Source organism: Haemorhous mexicanus (genome assembly GCF_027477595.1).
Source record: "Haemorhous mexicanus isolate bHaeMex1 chromosome 3 unlocalized genomic scaffold, bHaeMex1.pri SUPER_3_unloc_3, whole genome shotgun sequence".
NCBI classification, from domain to species: domain Eukaryota; kingdom Metazoa; phylum Chordata; class Aves; order Passeriformes; family Fringillidae; genus Haemorhous; species Haemorhous mexicanus.
The window spans coordinates 111,388-127,839 of NW_026775977.1; the positions used below are offsets into that span (position 1 = coordinate 111,388).

The 16,452-nt window shown below is 49.1% G+C and overlaps 1 protein-coding gene across 5 annotated transcripts in view; it reads right to left on the minus strand.

Annotated features, from left to right (window-relative positions):
• Positions 1-16,452, minus strand: part of NCOA1 (nuclear receptor coactivator 1) — an 83,380-nt gene that overhangs the window by 44,336 nt on the left and 22,592 nt on the right. For 4 of the 5 annotated variants that reach the window (XM_059837283.1, XM_059837284.1, XM_059837285.1 and 1 more), the window contains exons 5-10: positions 16,315-16,409; positions 9,804-9,981; positions 9,071-9,250; positions 7,164-7,259; positions 5,811-5,951; positions 1,335-1,482 (exon numbers count right to left, since the gene is read on the minus strand). In XM_059837283.1, the coding sequence (XP_059693266.1) occupies positions 1,335-1,482; positions 5,811-5,951; positions 7,164-7,259; positions 9,071-9,250; positions 9,804-9,981; positions 16,315-16,409 (838 nt within the window). Of the gene's footprint in view, positions 1-1,334; positions 1,483-5,810; positions 5,952-7,163; positions 7,260-8,528; positions 8,586-9,070; positions 9,251-9,803; positions 9,982-16,314; positions 16,410-16,452 lie in introns of those variants that run through there. The other variant, XM_059837287.1, reaches the window with a different exon arrangement.

The following is a 16,452-nucleotide window of genomic DNA, read 5'->3' on the forward strand; positions in this document are numbered from 1 at the left end:
TCCAATCGCAATCCCAATCCTTGCTCCAATTCCAATCTCATTCCACTTCCGATCCCAAGTCCAGTCCCAATCCCGATCCAGATCCTGACCCCAATCCCAATCCCAACCCTAATCACATTCCCAATTCTAATTCCAATCCCAGTCCCAGTCCTAATCCCAGACCTAATCCTAATTCTGATCCCAATCCCAATTCCAGGCCCAGGCCTAATCCCAATGCCAATCCTAATCCCAATCCCAATTCCAGACCCAATCCTAATCCTAACCCAGTCCCAATCCAAATTCTAATCCCAATCCTAATCCTAAACCTAATCCTAATTCCAATCCATCTCTCAAAACCAATCCTATTCTAAATTCCAATTCCAATCCCAAAAACAATCCTATCCCAATCCCAATCCAATCCCAATCCCAATCTAATCCCAATCCCAATCCCAATCTAATCCCAATCCCAAACCCAATCCCAAACCAAATCCAATCCCAACAACAATCCAATCCCAATCCAATCCTAACCCCAATCCTATCCCAATCCCAATCCTAATCCAATCCCAACAACAATCCAATCTCAATCCCAATCCTATCTCAATCCCAATCCCAATCCAATCCCAACCCCAATCCCAAACCCAATCCAATCCCAACAACAATCCAATCCCAATCCCAATCCAATCCTAACCCCAATCCCAACCCCAATCCATCCCAACCCCAACCCCAATCCAACGCCAATCCCAACCCTAATCCAATCCAATTCCAATCCCAATTGCGATCCAACCCCAATCCAATCCCAATCCCAATCCCAACCCCAACCCTAATCCAATCCAAATCCCAACCCCAATCCCAACAAAAATCCAACCCCAACCCCAATCCCAATCCCAACCCCAACCCTAATCCAATCCAAATCCCAACCCCAATCCAATCCCAACAACAATCCAACCCCAACCCCAATCCCAATCCCAGTCCCAATCCCAATCCCAATCCTACCCCAATCCCAATACCAAACCCAACCCCAATCCCAACCCCAATCCAGCACTGAGGACCCAGGGAATGCCTAGATGAAATCAAGGTCAGATTTCCAGGAAAAATTCCTCCCCCAGAGTTTGAAAACCTCCAGAAAATTTTCCTTAGCAAACACCAAAATTCCCAACACCTCCAGAATTCCGTGAAAAACTCAAAAGAGGGGGGAAAAAAGAAGGAGAAAAAACTGGAAAAACCCAGGGCGGGATCAGCACCTGGAGATTCATCCCTGCCCTCTCCGGGCGATTCCCGGTGCCGGAATTTGGGGGAATCCCGTGAAATTCGGAGGGAATGAATTGCATTCCGAGGGATTCCCGGGATTTCCGTACCTGTCGATGACGTGGATGCCCATGATGAAGGGCTGCAGCTCCGGGCTCGAGGGGTAGCAGAGCTTGCACTTGGTGTGGGCGCTCAGCACGGAGCCGTCGCTCAGCGTGAAGCGGTACGAGGGGCTGAAGGCCGTGCCCCGCGTCATCACTGCAGGGAAAAACACACAGAATTCCACGGGAAAATATGGGAAAATCCCAAAAAAAATCCCGAGAAATCCTAAAAATCATGATAGGGCAAAGGGAAAGTCAGCACGGAGCCATCACTTAGCGTGAGGGGGATGAGGGGCTCAAGGCCGTGCTGGGGTCATCACTAAGGGGAAAAACACCTAAATCCCAGGAAAATCCCAAGAAAATCTTTAGAAAACCCTGAGAAAATTACAATCCAATCCCAGAACCCAATTTAATGGAAATCTGATCCCAAAATCCCTACAGGCCCCAGGGAGGATCAGCACGGAGCCGTCGCTCAGTGTGAATGGGCCTCAAGGCCTGTGGGCCATGCGGGGTCATCATTGAGGAGAAAAACACTGAATTCCAGAGAAATCATGGGAAAAATCTCATTAAATTCCTGACTAAATCCCAATCCAATGCAAAACCCCCAATTCAATGGAAATCTAATCCCAAAAACCCCAATAGGACACAGCGAGGGTCAGCACGGAGCCGTCGCTCAGCGTGAAGCGGTACGAGGGGCTGAAGGCCGTGCCCCGCGTCATCACTGCAGGGAAAAACACACAGAATTCCACGGGAAAATATGGGAAAATCCCAAAAAAAATCCCGAGAAATCCTAAAAATCATGATAGGGCAAAGGGAAAGACAGCACGGAGCCATTGCTCAGCGTGAAGGGGCCCGAGGGTTTGAGGGCCATGCCGGGGTCATCACTGAGGGGAAAAACACCTAAATTCCAGGAAAATCACAAGAAAATCTTTAGAAAACCCTGAGAAAATCCCAATCCAATCCAAAAACCCAATTTAATGAAAATCTGATCCCAAAAACCGCTACAGGCCCCAGGGAGGATCAGCACAGAGCCGTCACTCAGCGTGAAGGGGCCTCAAGGCCTGTGGGCCATGCGGGGTCATCAGTGAGGGGAAAAACACTGAATTCCAGAGAAATCATGGGAAAAATCTCATTAAAATCCTGACTAAATCCCAATCCAATGCAAAACCCCCAATTCAATGGAAATCTAATCCCAAAAACCCCAATAGGACACAGCGAGGGTCAGCACGGAGCCGTCGCTCAGCGTGAAGCGGTACGAGGGGCTGAAGGCCGTGCCCCGCGTCATCACTGCAGGGAAAAACACACAGAATTCCAGGGGAAAATATGGGAAAATCCAAAAAAAATCCCGAAAAATCCTAAAAATCATGATAGGGCAAAGGGAAAGTCAGCACGGAGCCATCGCTTAGCGTGAAGGGGATGAGGGGCTGAAGGCAGTGCTGGGGTCATCACTGAGGAGAAAAACACCTAAATTCCAGGAAAATCACATGAAAATCTTTAGAAAACCCTGAGAAAATCCCAATCCAAACCCAAACACCCAATTTAATGGAAATCTGATCCCAAAATCCCTACAGGCCCCAGGGAGGATCAGCACGGACCCATCGCTTAGCGTGAAAGTGCCCGAGGGTTTGAGGGCCATGCCAGGGTCATCACTGAGGGGAAAAACACTGAATTCCAGGAAAATCACAAGAAAATCTTTAGAAAACCCTGAGAAAATTCCAATCCAATCCCAAAAACCCAATTTAACGGAAATCTGATCCCAAAAACCCCAACAGGCCCCAGGGAGGATCAGCACGGAGCCATCGCTCAGCGTGAGGGGGATGAGGGGCTCAAGGCTGTGCCGGGGTCATCACTGAGGGGAAAAACACCTACATTCCAGAATATCACAAGAAAATCTTTAGAAAAACCTGAGAAAATTCCAATCTAATCCCAAAAACTCAATTTAATGGAAATCTGATCCCAAAAACCGCTACAGGCCCCAGGGAGGATCAGCACAGAGCCGTCACTCAGCGTGAAGGGGCCTCAAGGCCTGTGGGCCATGCGGGGTCATCAGTGAGGGGAAAAACACTGAATTCCAGAGAAATCATGGGAAAAATCTCATTAAAATCCTGACTAAATCCCAATCCAATGCAAAACCCCCAATTCAATGGAAATCTAATCCCAAAAACCCCAACAGGACACAGCGAGGGTCAGCACGGAGCCGTCGCTCAGCGTGAAGCGGTACGAGGGGCTGAAGGCCGTGCCCCGCGTCATCACTGCAGGGAAAAACACACAGAATTCCAGGGGAAAATATGGGAAAATCCAAAAAAAATCCCGAAAAATCCTAAAAATCATGATAGGGCAAAGGGAAAGTCAGCACGGAGCCATCGCTTGGCGTGAAGGGGATGAGGGGCTGAAGGCAGTGCTGGGGTCATCACTGAGGGAAAAAACACCTAGATCCCAGGAAAATTCTGGTAAAATCTCTAGAAAATGCTGAGAAAATTCCAATCTAATCCCAAAAACTCAATTTAATGGAAATCTGATCCCAAAAACCCCTACAGGCCCCAGGGAGGATCAGCACGGAGCCATCGCTCAGCGTGAAGGGGCCTCAAGGCCTGTGGGCCATGCGGGGTCATCACTGAGGAGAAAAACACTGAATTCCAGAGAAATCATGGGAAAAATCTCATTAAAATCCTGACTAAATCCCAATCCAATCCAAAACCCCCAATTCAATGGAAATCTAATCCCAAAAACCCCAATAGGACACAGCGAGGGTGAGCACGGAGCCATCGCTCAGCATGAGGGGGATGAGGGGCTCAAGGCCGTGCTGGGGTCTTCACTAAGGGGAAAAACACCTAAATTCCAGGAAAATCACAAGAAAATCTTTAGAAAACCCTGAGAAAATTCCAATCCAATCCCAGTAACCCAATTTAATGGAAATCTGATCCCAAAATCCCTACAGGCCCCAGGGAGGATCAGCACAGAGCCGTCGCTCAGCGTGAGGGGGACAAGGGGCTCAAGGCCGTGCTGGGGTCATCACTGAGGGAAAAAGCACCTAGATCCCAGGAAAATCACAAGAAAATCTTTAGAAAACCCTGAGAAAATTCCAATCCAATCCAAAACCCCAATTTAATGGAAATCTGGTCTGAAAAACCCCTACAGGCTGCAGGGAGGATCAGCAGAGAGCCGTCCCTCAGTGTGAGGGGGATGAGGGTCTGAGGGCCATGCCAGGGTCATCACTGAGGGAAAAAACACCTACATTCCAGGAAAATTCTGGTAAAATCTCAATAAAATGCTGAGAAAATCCCAATCTAATCCCAAAAACCCAATTTAATGGAAATCTGATCCTAAAACCCCTACAGGCCCCAGGGACGATCAGCACGAAGCTGTCACTCTGCCTGAAGGGGCCTGAGGATCTGAGGGCCCTGCTGGGGTCATCACTGAGGGAAAAAACACCTACATTCCAGGAAAATCCCAATAAAATCTTTAGAAATCCCTGAGAAAATTCCAATCCAATCAAAAAACCCAATTTAACGGAAATCTGATCCCAAAAACCCCAACAGGCCCCAGGGAGGATCAGCACAGAGCTGTCGCTCAGCGTGAAGGGGCCTCAAGGCCTGTGGGCCATGCGGGGTCATCATTGAGGGAAAAAAACACTAAATTCCAGGCAAATCCTGGGAAAATACTAAGAAAATCCAAATTCAATCCAAATTCAATCCCTAAAACCTCAATTCAATGGAAAGCTAAGCCCAAAAACCCCAACAGGCCCCAGGGAGGACCAGCACGGAGCCATCGCTCAGCATGAAGGGGCCTGAGGGTGTGAGGGCCCTGCTGGGGTCATCACTGAGGGAAAAACCACAGAATTCCAAGGGAAAACATGCAAAAGTCCTGGAAAAAGGTGAGAAAATCCCGAGGAAATCCTAAAAATCATGATAGGGCAAAGGAAGAGTCAGCTTGGAGCTGTCGCCCAGCTTAAGGAGATGAGGGATTGAAGGTGGTGCTGGGGTCATCCCTGAGGGGAAAAACACTAAATCCCTAGTAAATTCTGGGAAAATCCCGAGGAAATCCCCCAAAAATCCCAATCTAATCCCAAAAACCCCAACCCCATTCCAGTTTGATCCCAAAAAACCCCAGGGAGGATCAGCACAGAGCCGTCACTCAGTGTGAAGCCAGTGAGGGGCTCAAGGCCGTGCCCCGCCTGCTCCCTGAGGGAAAAACCACAGAATTCCAGGAAAAACATGGGAAAATGCCCAAAAAAATCCAGCTCCAACCGCAAAACCTCACCACCACCCACAAAAAACCATCTTACCATCACCACCTCCCAAAAAAACCCCCAAACCCACCCAAAAAATAAAAAATCCCCACACGCCGACCCCGCCAAAACAACGCCGCCATTTTCCCCTCCTCTTCCCAACCGCGGCGGGAACGAAAAAAAACCCTCAAATCCGGGTTTTTTTCCCATTTTTTTTCCCAAGGAGAAGATTCCCAGGGGGAAAAGGCAGCGGGTACCTTCCTGAAAGAGCTGCTTGGCGTAGGAGGGCTCGCGGCCCTGGGGCTGGAAGAAGGCGTAGATGCATTTCCGCACCAGATCCTCCCAGCCCGTCCGGCCGGCGGCGCGCAGCGAGCTGGTGTCGATGGAGATGATTTTTCCTGGGAAAAGGAGAGGGGGAAAGGGGGAATTTGGGGAGATTTGGGGGATTTGGGGAGGTGGGAGTGGTCCAAGGAATGGTTGGAGGAGGTTGGGGGAAGGTGGGGTGGGAATGGGATGGGGTTGAGGGTCTGTGGATGGCATCCCAAATGATTTCTGGATTCTGGGATGAAGGGGATGGAGAAGGGAAGGGAGATCCCCGAGATTCCCAGGGAATTCCTGAAATTCCTTCCCAGAGAGGAGCTGGGATGGGGATGGATCCAATGCCAGGCTGGGAGAGCTGGGAATGGAGGGAATTCCCTGGGAAAATGGAAAAATTTGGGGAGGAATTCCTGGCTGGGCTGGAATTCCCAGAGAATCCCTGGCAGTGTCCGAGGAAAGGTTGGATCTCCCTGGGATCATGGGGTGGGAATAGGATGGGATTGAAGGTCCATGGATCCCATCCCAAATGATTTCTGGATTCTGGGATGAAGGATGGATCAAAATTCATCCTGAAGGATTTTTATGGAATTCAGGGATGGAAAAGGGAAGGGAGATCCTCAAGATTCCCAGGGAATTCCTGAAATTCCTTCCCAGAGAGGGGTCAGGATGGGGATGGATCCAATGCCAGGCTGGGAGAGCTGGGAATGGAGGGAATTCCCTGGGAAAGGAGAGGGATTTGGGAAGGAATTCTGGAATTCCCAGAGAATCCCTGGGAGTGCTCAAGGAAAGGCTGGAGCACCCTGAGATCATGGGATCAGGGAATGGGATGGGATTGAAGGTCCATGGATCCCATCCCTAACCATTCTAGGATTCTGGGATCCAGCACACTCAGGATCCATTCAGAAGGATTTTTATGGAATTCAGGGATGGAAAAGGGAAGGGAAATCCCTGAGATTCCCAGGGAATTCCTGAAATTCCTTCCCAGAGAGGAGCTGGGATGGGGATGGATCCCATACAAGGCTGGGAGAGATGAGAATGGAGGGAATTCCCTGGGAAAGGGGGAAATGGTATTTGGGAAGGAATTCTGAAATTCCCAAAGAATCCCTAGGAGTGCTCAAGGAAAGGCTGGAGCACCCTGGGATTGGGATTGGACCAGGACGGGACTGAAGCTCCACAAATCCCACCCAAACCATTCCAGAATTCCACCCCTCCCACCTCTCACTCCCACGACCTCCGGAGCCCCAGAATCCCGGGATTTGGGGCAGAATTCCCGGGAATGTTTTGGGATGTACCTGTGGTGTCCTGCTTGGTGACAAAGGACTCGGTCGGGGCCGGGGCGGCCGGGCGCGGCAACCTCCGGGCGATGCAGATCAGACACGACTGGAAATCTGGGAAAAACACCGGGAAAAACACCGGGAATGCCGGAACCGTCCCGGGCTGGAGATCAAATCTCCCTCCCGGATTTCATTCCCTGCCCTGGAAGTGTTTTCCTGAGGAAATGGGATTGAATTCCCTGAAACTCCCTGGGGAAAGCTTGGGGGATTAATTGGGGAAGGTTCTGGGATGTGGCGGAGTCGGGATAATGAAATTCCAGGGGTTGTTGGGATTTGGTCCTAAAACAGCGGGATTTTTGGAAACCCTGAGGGAATTGTGGGATTCATCCTGGGAATGTGGTGGGAGAAGATGGATGAGACAGGGAAAGGGGATCTGGAGCGGGAGAGGGATGAGGGATCCAGCCCTGTCCCCAGTCCCAATCCCGAGCCTGCATTCCCATCCCAATCCCAATCCCAATCCCAATCCTTCTCCATTCCATCCTATCCCAAACCTAATCCTAATTCTGTTCTCCCATCCAAATCCCATCCCAATCCTGCTCAATCCTATCCCATCCCAATCCTACACTGCCATCCCAATCCCACCCCAATCCGAATTCCAATCCCAGTTCCAAACCAAATTCCCATCCCTGCTTTGTCATCCAATCACAATCATCATGCACTGGTATTCCATCCCAATCCCAATCCCAATCCCAATCCTGCATTCCTACCCCATCCCAATCCTGCACTCTCATCCCATTCCCCTCCTGCTCCATCCCAATCCCAATCCCGCTCCAGCCTATTCCATCCTATCCTACCCCAATCCTGCACTCCAATCCCAATCCCAATTCTGCATTCCCATCCCAATCCCCTCTCAATCCCAATCCTCTCCCATCCCATCCCAAACCTCATCCAATCCCAATCCCAATCCCAATCCTGCAATCCCAATCCTGCAATCCCAACCCCAATCCCCATCCTATCCACCCTAATCCCAATCCCCATCCCCATCCTATCCATCCTAATTCCAATCCCAATCCCAATCCTGCAATTCCATCCCACAGGAATCCCAATCCAAATCCTCATGCCATCCATCCTACCCCCAATCCCAAATCCCAATCCCAATCCCAATCCCAATCCCAATCCCACCTTCCTCCTCCTGGAAGGCGCGGGGCTGGCTGACGGTGAAGCACTGCATGGCCTCCCAGCCCCAGCTCCAACCCCAACCTCAAACCCCAATCCCACATCCCCAATCCCAAATCCCAATCCCAAATTCCCAATCCCACCTCCCAAATCCCAAATCCCAATCCCAGATCCCAATCCCAATCCCAATCCCAGTCCCAATCCCACCTTCCCCCTCCTCCTGGAAGGCGCGGGGCTGGCTGACGGTGAAGCACTGCATGGCCTCCCAGCCCCCAGCTCCAACCCCAGCCCCAAATTCCAAATCCCAAATCCCCAATCCCAACTCTCAATCCCACATCTCCAATCCCAAATCCCAAATCCCAATCCCACATCCCCAATCCCCAATCCCACATCTCCCAATCCCAATCCCCAATCCCCATCCCAATCCCACCTTCCCCCTCCTCCTGGAAGGCGCGGGGCTGGCTGACGGTGAAGCACTGCATGGCCTCACAGCCCCCAGCTCCAACCCCAACCTCAAACCCCAACCCCAAATCCCAAATCCCAAATCCCCAATCCCAATCCCAATCCCAGTCCCAATCCCACCTTCCCCCTCCTCCTGGAAGGCGCGGGGCTGGCTGACGGTGAAGCACTGCATGGCCTCCCAGCCCCAGCTCCAACCCCAACCTCAAACCCCAACCCCAAATCCTAAATCCCCAATCCCAAATCCCCAATCCCCAATCCCAAATCCCAATCCCAATCCCAGATCCCACCTTCCCCCTCCTCCTGGAAGGCGCGGGGCTGGCTGACGGTGAAGCACTGCATGGCCTCGTAGCGCTGCCGCAGCTCCGCCTGCTCCGCGCCCGCCTCGTCCGGCGGCCGCACCAGCATGCGGCACTGGAAGGTGTGGCTGCCCCGCCGCGACGGCTCCTGCGGCCACGGCACCCCGTTCACTGGGGGGAGAATGGGAAAATTGGGAATGTGGGAGTGATTCCTAATCATGGAATTCCCAAGGATCCCCCGGATCTGGGGCTCCACACCAGCATGCGGCACTGGAAGGTGTGGCTGCCCCACCGCGACGGCTCCTGCAGCCACGGCACCCCGTTCACTGGGAAAATGCCGGGAAAAACGGGAATTGGGGATGTGGGAATGAGCAATAATCATGGAATTGTGGGATTCCCAAAGATCCCTGGGATTGAAAGAACTGCTGGGAATAATCCAGCCGGAATTCCCAAAGATCTTTGGGATTTGATGAACTGGGGTGGGAATAATCCAGGTGAAATAATAAGCAGCAATAAGAATACAGTAGCAATAAAATAAAAATAAGAATAAAAATTAATACAAATTTACATAATTTTTAAAAATTAGCAAAACCCTCCCACCGTCACAACCCCAACCCACAGCCCGTCTCCTGATCTCCCCGTCCATTCCCGAATTTTCCGGAATTTCCCGGGATTTTCCCGGGATTTTCCCGGGATTTCCGGGATTCCCCAGGGCTCTCCGTACCCAGGGATTTGGGGAGCAGGTTCTTGACGAACTCGGCGTGGTCGCCCACGTGCAGGATGCTGTACACGCTGGAGTTCATCAGCTCCTCCTGCCCGTAGCCCAGGTAGCCCGTCACGTTCTCCGACACGAACACGATCCGCCCCTCGCGGTTCACCACGAAGAAGAACCCGTCCAGGGCCTGGGGAGGGGGAAAAACGGGAAAAAATTCCAAGGTTTTAGCTCAAATATCACAAAAATGGGAAAGAATTCCGAGGTTTTATCCCAAATATCGCGTCACGTTCTCCGACGCGAACGCGATCCGACCCTTCAAGGTTCACCACTGAGAAAAACCCATCCAGGGCCTGGAAGGGGGAAAAATTCCAAATATCACAAAAATGGGAAAAAAACCTGGAAAATATTCCAGAGTTTTATCTCAAATATCACGAAAATGGGAAAGAATTCCAAGGTTTTATGCCGAATATCGCGTCACGTTCTCCGACACGAACACGACCCAACCCCTCGCGTTTGAACGTGAAGAAAAATCCATCCAGGGCCTGGAAAGAATGCCAAGGTTTTATCCTAAATATCCCAAAAATGGGGGGGAAAAAAGGAAATAATTCCAAGGTTTTATTCCAAATATCACGAAAATGGGAAAGAATTCCAAGGTTTTATCCCGAATATCGCGTCACGTTCTCCGACACGAACGCGATCCGACCCTTCCGGTTCCATGAAGAAGAACGTGTCCAGGGCCTGGAGTGGGAATGGAATTCCAGAGGAGGATCATGGAATGGGAGGAGAATGAAATTCCAGAGGGTGTTCCCAGAGCTGGGAGGAGATTCCATGGAAAACTGGGTGGGGCCTTCAGCAGGGAGAAGGTTCCTTCAAAGCTTCATTGGAGTCCCACTCTGGGAATTCCAGGATTCCACGTGGGATCCAAGATCCACCTCGGTTATTCCCATGGATTTGGCTCCATAAGTGTGGAGAAGGTTCCCTCAAAGCTTGGCTGGATTCCTGCTCTGGGAATCCCAGGATTCCAGCTGGGATCCAAGACCCACCTTGGTTATTCCAATGGATTCCCATGGATTTGGGTCCTTGAGTGTGGACAAGGTTCCCTCAAAGCTTGGCTGGAATTCCAACTCTGGGAATCCCAGGATTCCAGCCGGGATCCAAGACCCACCTCGGTTATTCCTGGATTTGGGTCCAGGAATCCCAGGATTCCAGTTGGGATCCAAGATTTGGGTCCTCAAATCCCAGGATTCCAGCCGGGATCCAAGATCCACCTCGGTTATTCCTGGATTTGTGTCCTCAGATCCCAGGATTCCACCTGGGATCCAAGATCCACCCCGGTTATTCCTGCATTTGGGTCCAGAAATCCCAGGAATCCAGTTGGGATCCAAGATTTGGGTCCTCGAATCCCAGGATTCCAGTTGGGATCCAAGATCCACCTCAGTTATTCCTAGATTTGGGTCCAGGAATCCCAGGAATCCAGTTGGGATCCAAGATTTGGATCCTCAAATCCGAAAACTCCAGTCAGGATCCAAGATCCCCCTTGGTAATTCCAATGGATTCACCTCCATGACTGTGGAGAGCGCTCCCTCAAAGCTTGGCTGGACTCCCGCTCTGAGAATTCCAGGATTCCAGTTGGGATCCAAGATCCACCTTGGTCATTCCAATGGATTCCCATGGATTTGGATCCTTAGGTGTGGAGAAGGTTCCCTCAAAGTTTGGCTGGATTCCCACTCTAGGAATTCCAGGATTCCACTTGGGATCCAAGATCCACCTTGGCTATTCCTGGATTTGGGTCCTCAAATCCCAAGATTCCAGCTGGGATCCAAGATCCACCCCGGTCATTCCCATGGATTTGCATCCATGACTCTGGAGAAGGTTCTCTCAAAGCTTGGCTGACTTCCCGCTCTGAGAATCCCAGGATTCCAGTTTGGATCCAAGATTTGGGTCCTCAGATCCCAAAACTCCAACCACGACCAAAGATCCACCTCAGTTATTCCTGGAATCCCAGGATTCCAGTTGGGATCCAAGATCCACCTTGGTTATTCCAATGGATTCACCTCCATGATGGTGGAGAGCGTTCCAGCAAAGCTTGGCTGGATTCCCGCTCTGGGAATTCCAGGATTCCAACCGGGATCCAAGATCCACCTTGGTCATTCCAATGGATTCCCGTGGATTTGGATCCTTGAGTGTGGAGAACATTCCAGCAATGCTTGGTTGGATTCCTGCTTTGGGAATTCCAGAATTCCAGCCATGATCCAAGACTTGGGTCCTCAAATCCCAGGATTCCAGCCGGGATAAAAGATCCACCTCGATTATTCCTGGATTTGGCTCCTCAGATCCCAGGATTCCAGTTGGGATCCAAGATCCACCTTGGCCATTCCAGTGGATTCACCTCCATGACTCTGGAGAAGGTTCCCTCAAAGCCTGGCTAGATTCCTGCTCTGAGAATTCCAGGATTCCAGCCGGGATCCAAGATTTGGGTCCTCAGATCCCAAAATTCCAACCACGACCAAAGATCCACCTCAGTTATTCCTGGAATTCCAGGATTCCAACCGGGATCCACGATCCACCTCGGTCTGTCCCAAGGATTTGGCTCCAGGAGTGTGGCGAAAGTTCTGGCAAATCCTCACTGGATTCCAACTCTGAGAATTCCAAGATTCCAACCAGGATCCAAGATCCTCCTCGGTCATTCCAATGGATTCCCATGGACTTGGGTCCATGAGTGTGGAGAAGGTTCCCACAAAGCTTGGCTGGATTCCGGCTCTGGGAATTCCAGGATTCCAGAAGGAATCCAAGATCCACCTCGGCCATTCCAATGGATTCCCGTGGATTTGGGTCCTTGAATGTGGACAAGGTTCCCTCAAAGCCTGGCTGAATTCCAACTCTGGGAATTCCAGGATTCCAGCCAGGATCCAAGACCCACCTCAGTTATTCCTGGATTTGTGTCCTCAGATCCCAGGATTCCAGCCAAGATCCAAGATCCACCGTGGTCATTCCCATGGATTTGCATCCATGACTCTGGAGAAGGTTCCCTCAAAGCTTGGCTGGACTCCCGCTCTGAGAATTCCAGGATTCCACCCAAGATCCAAGATCCACCCCAGTTATTCCTGCATTTGAGTCTTCAGATCCCAGGATTCCAGCTGGGATCCAAGATTTGGGTCCTCGAATCCCAGGATTCCAGTTGGGATCCAAGATCCACCTTGGTCATTCCCATGGATTTGGATCCTTGAGTGGGGAGAAGGTTCCCTCAAAGCTTGGCTGGATTCCGGCTCTGGGAATTCCAGGATTCCAGCCAAGATCCAAAATCCACCTTGGCCATTCCAATGGATTCCCATGGATTTGGGTCCTTGAATGTGGACAAGGGTCCCTCAAAGCCTGGCTGAATTCCAACTCTGGGAATTCCAGAATTCCAGCCGGGATCCAAGACCCACCTCAGTTATTCCTGGATTTGTGTCCTCAGATCCCAGGATTTGAGCTGGGATCCAAGATCCTCCTTGGTCATTCCCATGGATTTGGATCCTTGAGTGGGGAGAAGGTTCCCTCAAAGCCTGGCTGAATTCCAACTCTGGGAATTCCAGGATTCCAGCTGGGATCCAAGATCCACCTCAGTTATTCCTGGATTTGTGTCCTCAGATCCCAGGATTCCAGTTGGGATCCAAGATCCACCCCGGTTATTCCTAGTCCTGATCCTAATCCCAACCCCAATCCCAACCACAATCACAATCTTAGTCCTAACCCCAATCCCAAACTTTTTCTCTTGGAACTCCCAACACCTGGAAAATCCCCCTTCTGTTCCAACCCTAAAACCCGGGATTAAAGCTCCCAAACCCCATAAAAACCCGGGATTAAAATCCCATAAAAACCCGGAATTAAAGCCCTAAAACCACACAAAACCTGGGATTAAAACCCCATAAAACCCAAGATTAAAGCCCTAAAACCCAAAAAAAACCTAGGATTAAAAACCCATAAAACCCAGGATTAAAACCCCATAAAACCCGGGATTAAAGCCCCAAATTCCAACATTCTGCCCCTAAACCCCGGGAATAAAGCCCCCAAACCCCATAAAACCCAGGATTAAAACCCTAAAATCCCATAAAAACCTGGGATTAAAACCCCATAAAAACCTGGGATTAAAACCCCATAAAACCCGGGATTAAAACCCCATAAAAACCTGGGATTAAAAACCCATAAAACTCAGGATTAAAGCCCCCAAACCCCATAAAACCCAGGATTAAAACCCTAAAATCCCATAAAAACCTGGGATTAAAGCCCCATAAAAACCTGGGATTAAAGCCCCATAAAAACCTGGGATTAAAACTTCATAAAACTCAGGATTTAAGCCCCAAACCCCATAAAACCCAGGATTACAACCCTAAAATCGCATAAAAACCTGGGATTAAAACCACATAAAAACCTGGGATTAAAACCTCATAAAAATCAGGATTTAAGCCCCCAAACCCCATAAAACCCAGGATTAAAACCCTAAAATCCCATAAAAACCTGGGATTAAAACCCCATAAAAACCTGGGATTAAAACCCCATAAAAAAACTGGGATTAAAACCCCATAAAAAACTGGGATTAAAACCTCATAAAACTCAGGATTTAAGCCCCCAAACCCCATAAAACCCAGGATTAAAACCCTAAAATCCCATAAAAACCTGGGATTAAAACCCCATAAAAACCCAGGATTAAAACCACATAAAAACCTGGGATTAAAACCCCATAAAAACCTGGGATTAAAACCCCATAAAACTCAGGATTTAAGACCCCAAAACCCATAAAATCCAGGATTAAAACCCTAAAACCACATAAAAACCTGGGATTAAAACCCCATAAAAACGTGGGATTAAAACCCCATAAAAACCTGGGATTGAAACCCCATAAAAACCTGGGATTAAAACCTCATAAAACCAGGATTTAAGCCCCCAAACCCCATAAAACCCAGGATTAAAGCCCTAAAATCCCATAAAAACCTGGGATTAAAACCACACAAAAACCTGGGATTAAAACCCCATAAACCTCAGAATTTAAGCCCCCAAAACTCATGAACCCCAGGATTAAAACCCTAAAATCCCATAAAAACCTGTGATTAAAACCCCATAAAAACCTGGGATTGAAACCTCATAAAACTCAGGATTTAAGCCCCAAACCCCATAAAACCCCAGGATTAAAACCCTAAAATCCCATAAAAACCTGGGATTAAAACCCCATAAAAAACCTGGGATTAAAACCCCATAAAAACCTGGGATCTAAAACTCCATAAAACCTGGGATTTAAGCCCCCAAACCCCATAAAACCCAGGATTAAAACCCTAAAATCCCATAAAAACCCGGGATTAAAACCCCATAAAAACCTGGGATTAAAACTTCATAAAACTCAGGATTTAAGCCCAAACCCCATAAAACCCCAGGATTAAAACCCTAAAATCCCATAAAAACCTGGGATTAAAACCCCATAAAAACCTGGGATTAAAACCCCATAAAAACCTGGGATTAAAACTCCATAAAACCCGGGATTTAAGCCCCCAAACCCCATAAAACCCAGGATTAAAACCCTAAAATCCCATAAAAACCTGGGATTAAAACCCCATAAAAACCTGGGATTAAAACCCCATAAAGCCTGGGATTAAAGCTCCCAAACCCCATAAAAACCTGGGATTAAAACCCCATAAAAACCAGGGATTAAAGCCACATAAAATTCTGGGATTAAAAACCATAAAACCTGACATTATAGCCCTAAAACCCCATAAAAACCCAGGATTAAAACCCCATAAAAACCTGGGATTAAAACCCAAAAAAAACCCGGGATTAAAACCCATAAAACCACATAAAGCCTGGGATTAAAGCCCTAAAACCACATAAAGCCTGGGATTAAAGCCCCCAAACCCCATAAAAACCTGGGATTAAAACTCCATAAAACCCAGGATTAAAGCCCCCAAACCCCATAAAAACCTGGGATTAAAACCCCATAAACACCAGGGATTAAAACCCCATAAATCCCCTTAAAAACCTGGGATTAAAACCACATAAAATTCTGGGATTAAAAACCAGAAAACCTGGGATTATAGCCCTAAAACCCCATAAAAACCTGGGATTAAAACCCCATAAAACCACATAAAACCCGGGATTAAAACCCAGAAAACCACATAAAACCTGGGATTAAAGCCCTAAAATCCCATAAAAACCTGGGATTAAAACTTCATAAAACTCAGGATTTAAGCCCCAAACCCCATAAAACCCTAGGATTAAAACCCTAAAATCCCATAAAAACCCAGGATTAAAACCCTAAAATCCCATAAAAACCTGGGATTAAAACCCCATAAAACCCGGGATTAAAGCCCCCAAACCCCATAAAACCCAGGATTAAAACCCTAAAATCCCCTAAAAACCTGGGATTAAAGCCCCAAATCCCAACACTCCCCCCCTAAAACCCGAGATTAAACCTCCCCAAAGCCCCGGATTTGTTTTCATTCCCGTTTTCCCCGTCCCATCCCGGATTTTTCCGGGAATTCCGCGGCCCCACCTCGAGCAGGAGCGGCCCCAGCGACTCCTTCTCGATGACGCCCTGGCTGCTCGAGGAGATGTCCGACTTCTGCACGTCGTCATCCGTCGTTTTTTCTGGGAAAAAAAAAAAAACCAAAAATTGAAATTTCCAATTTTT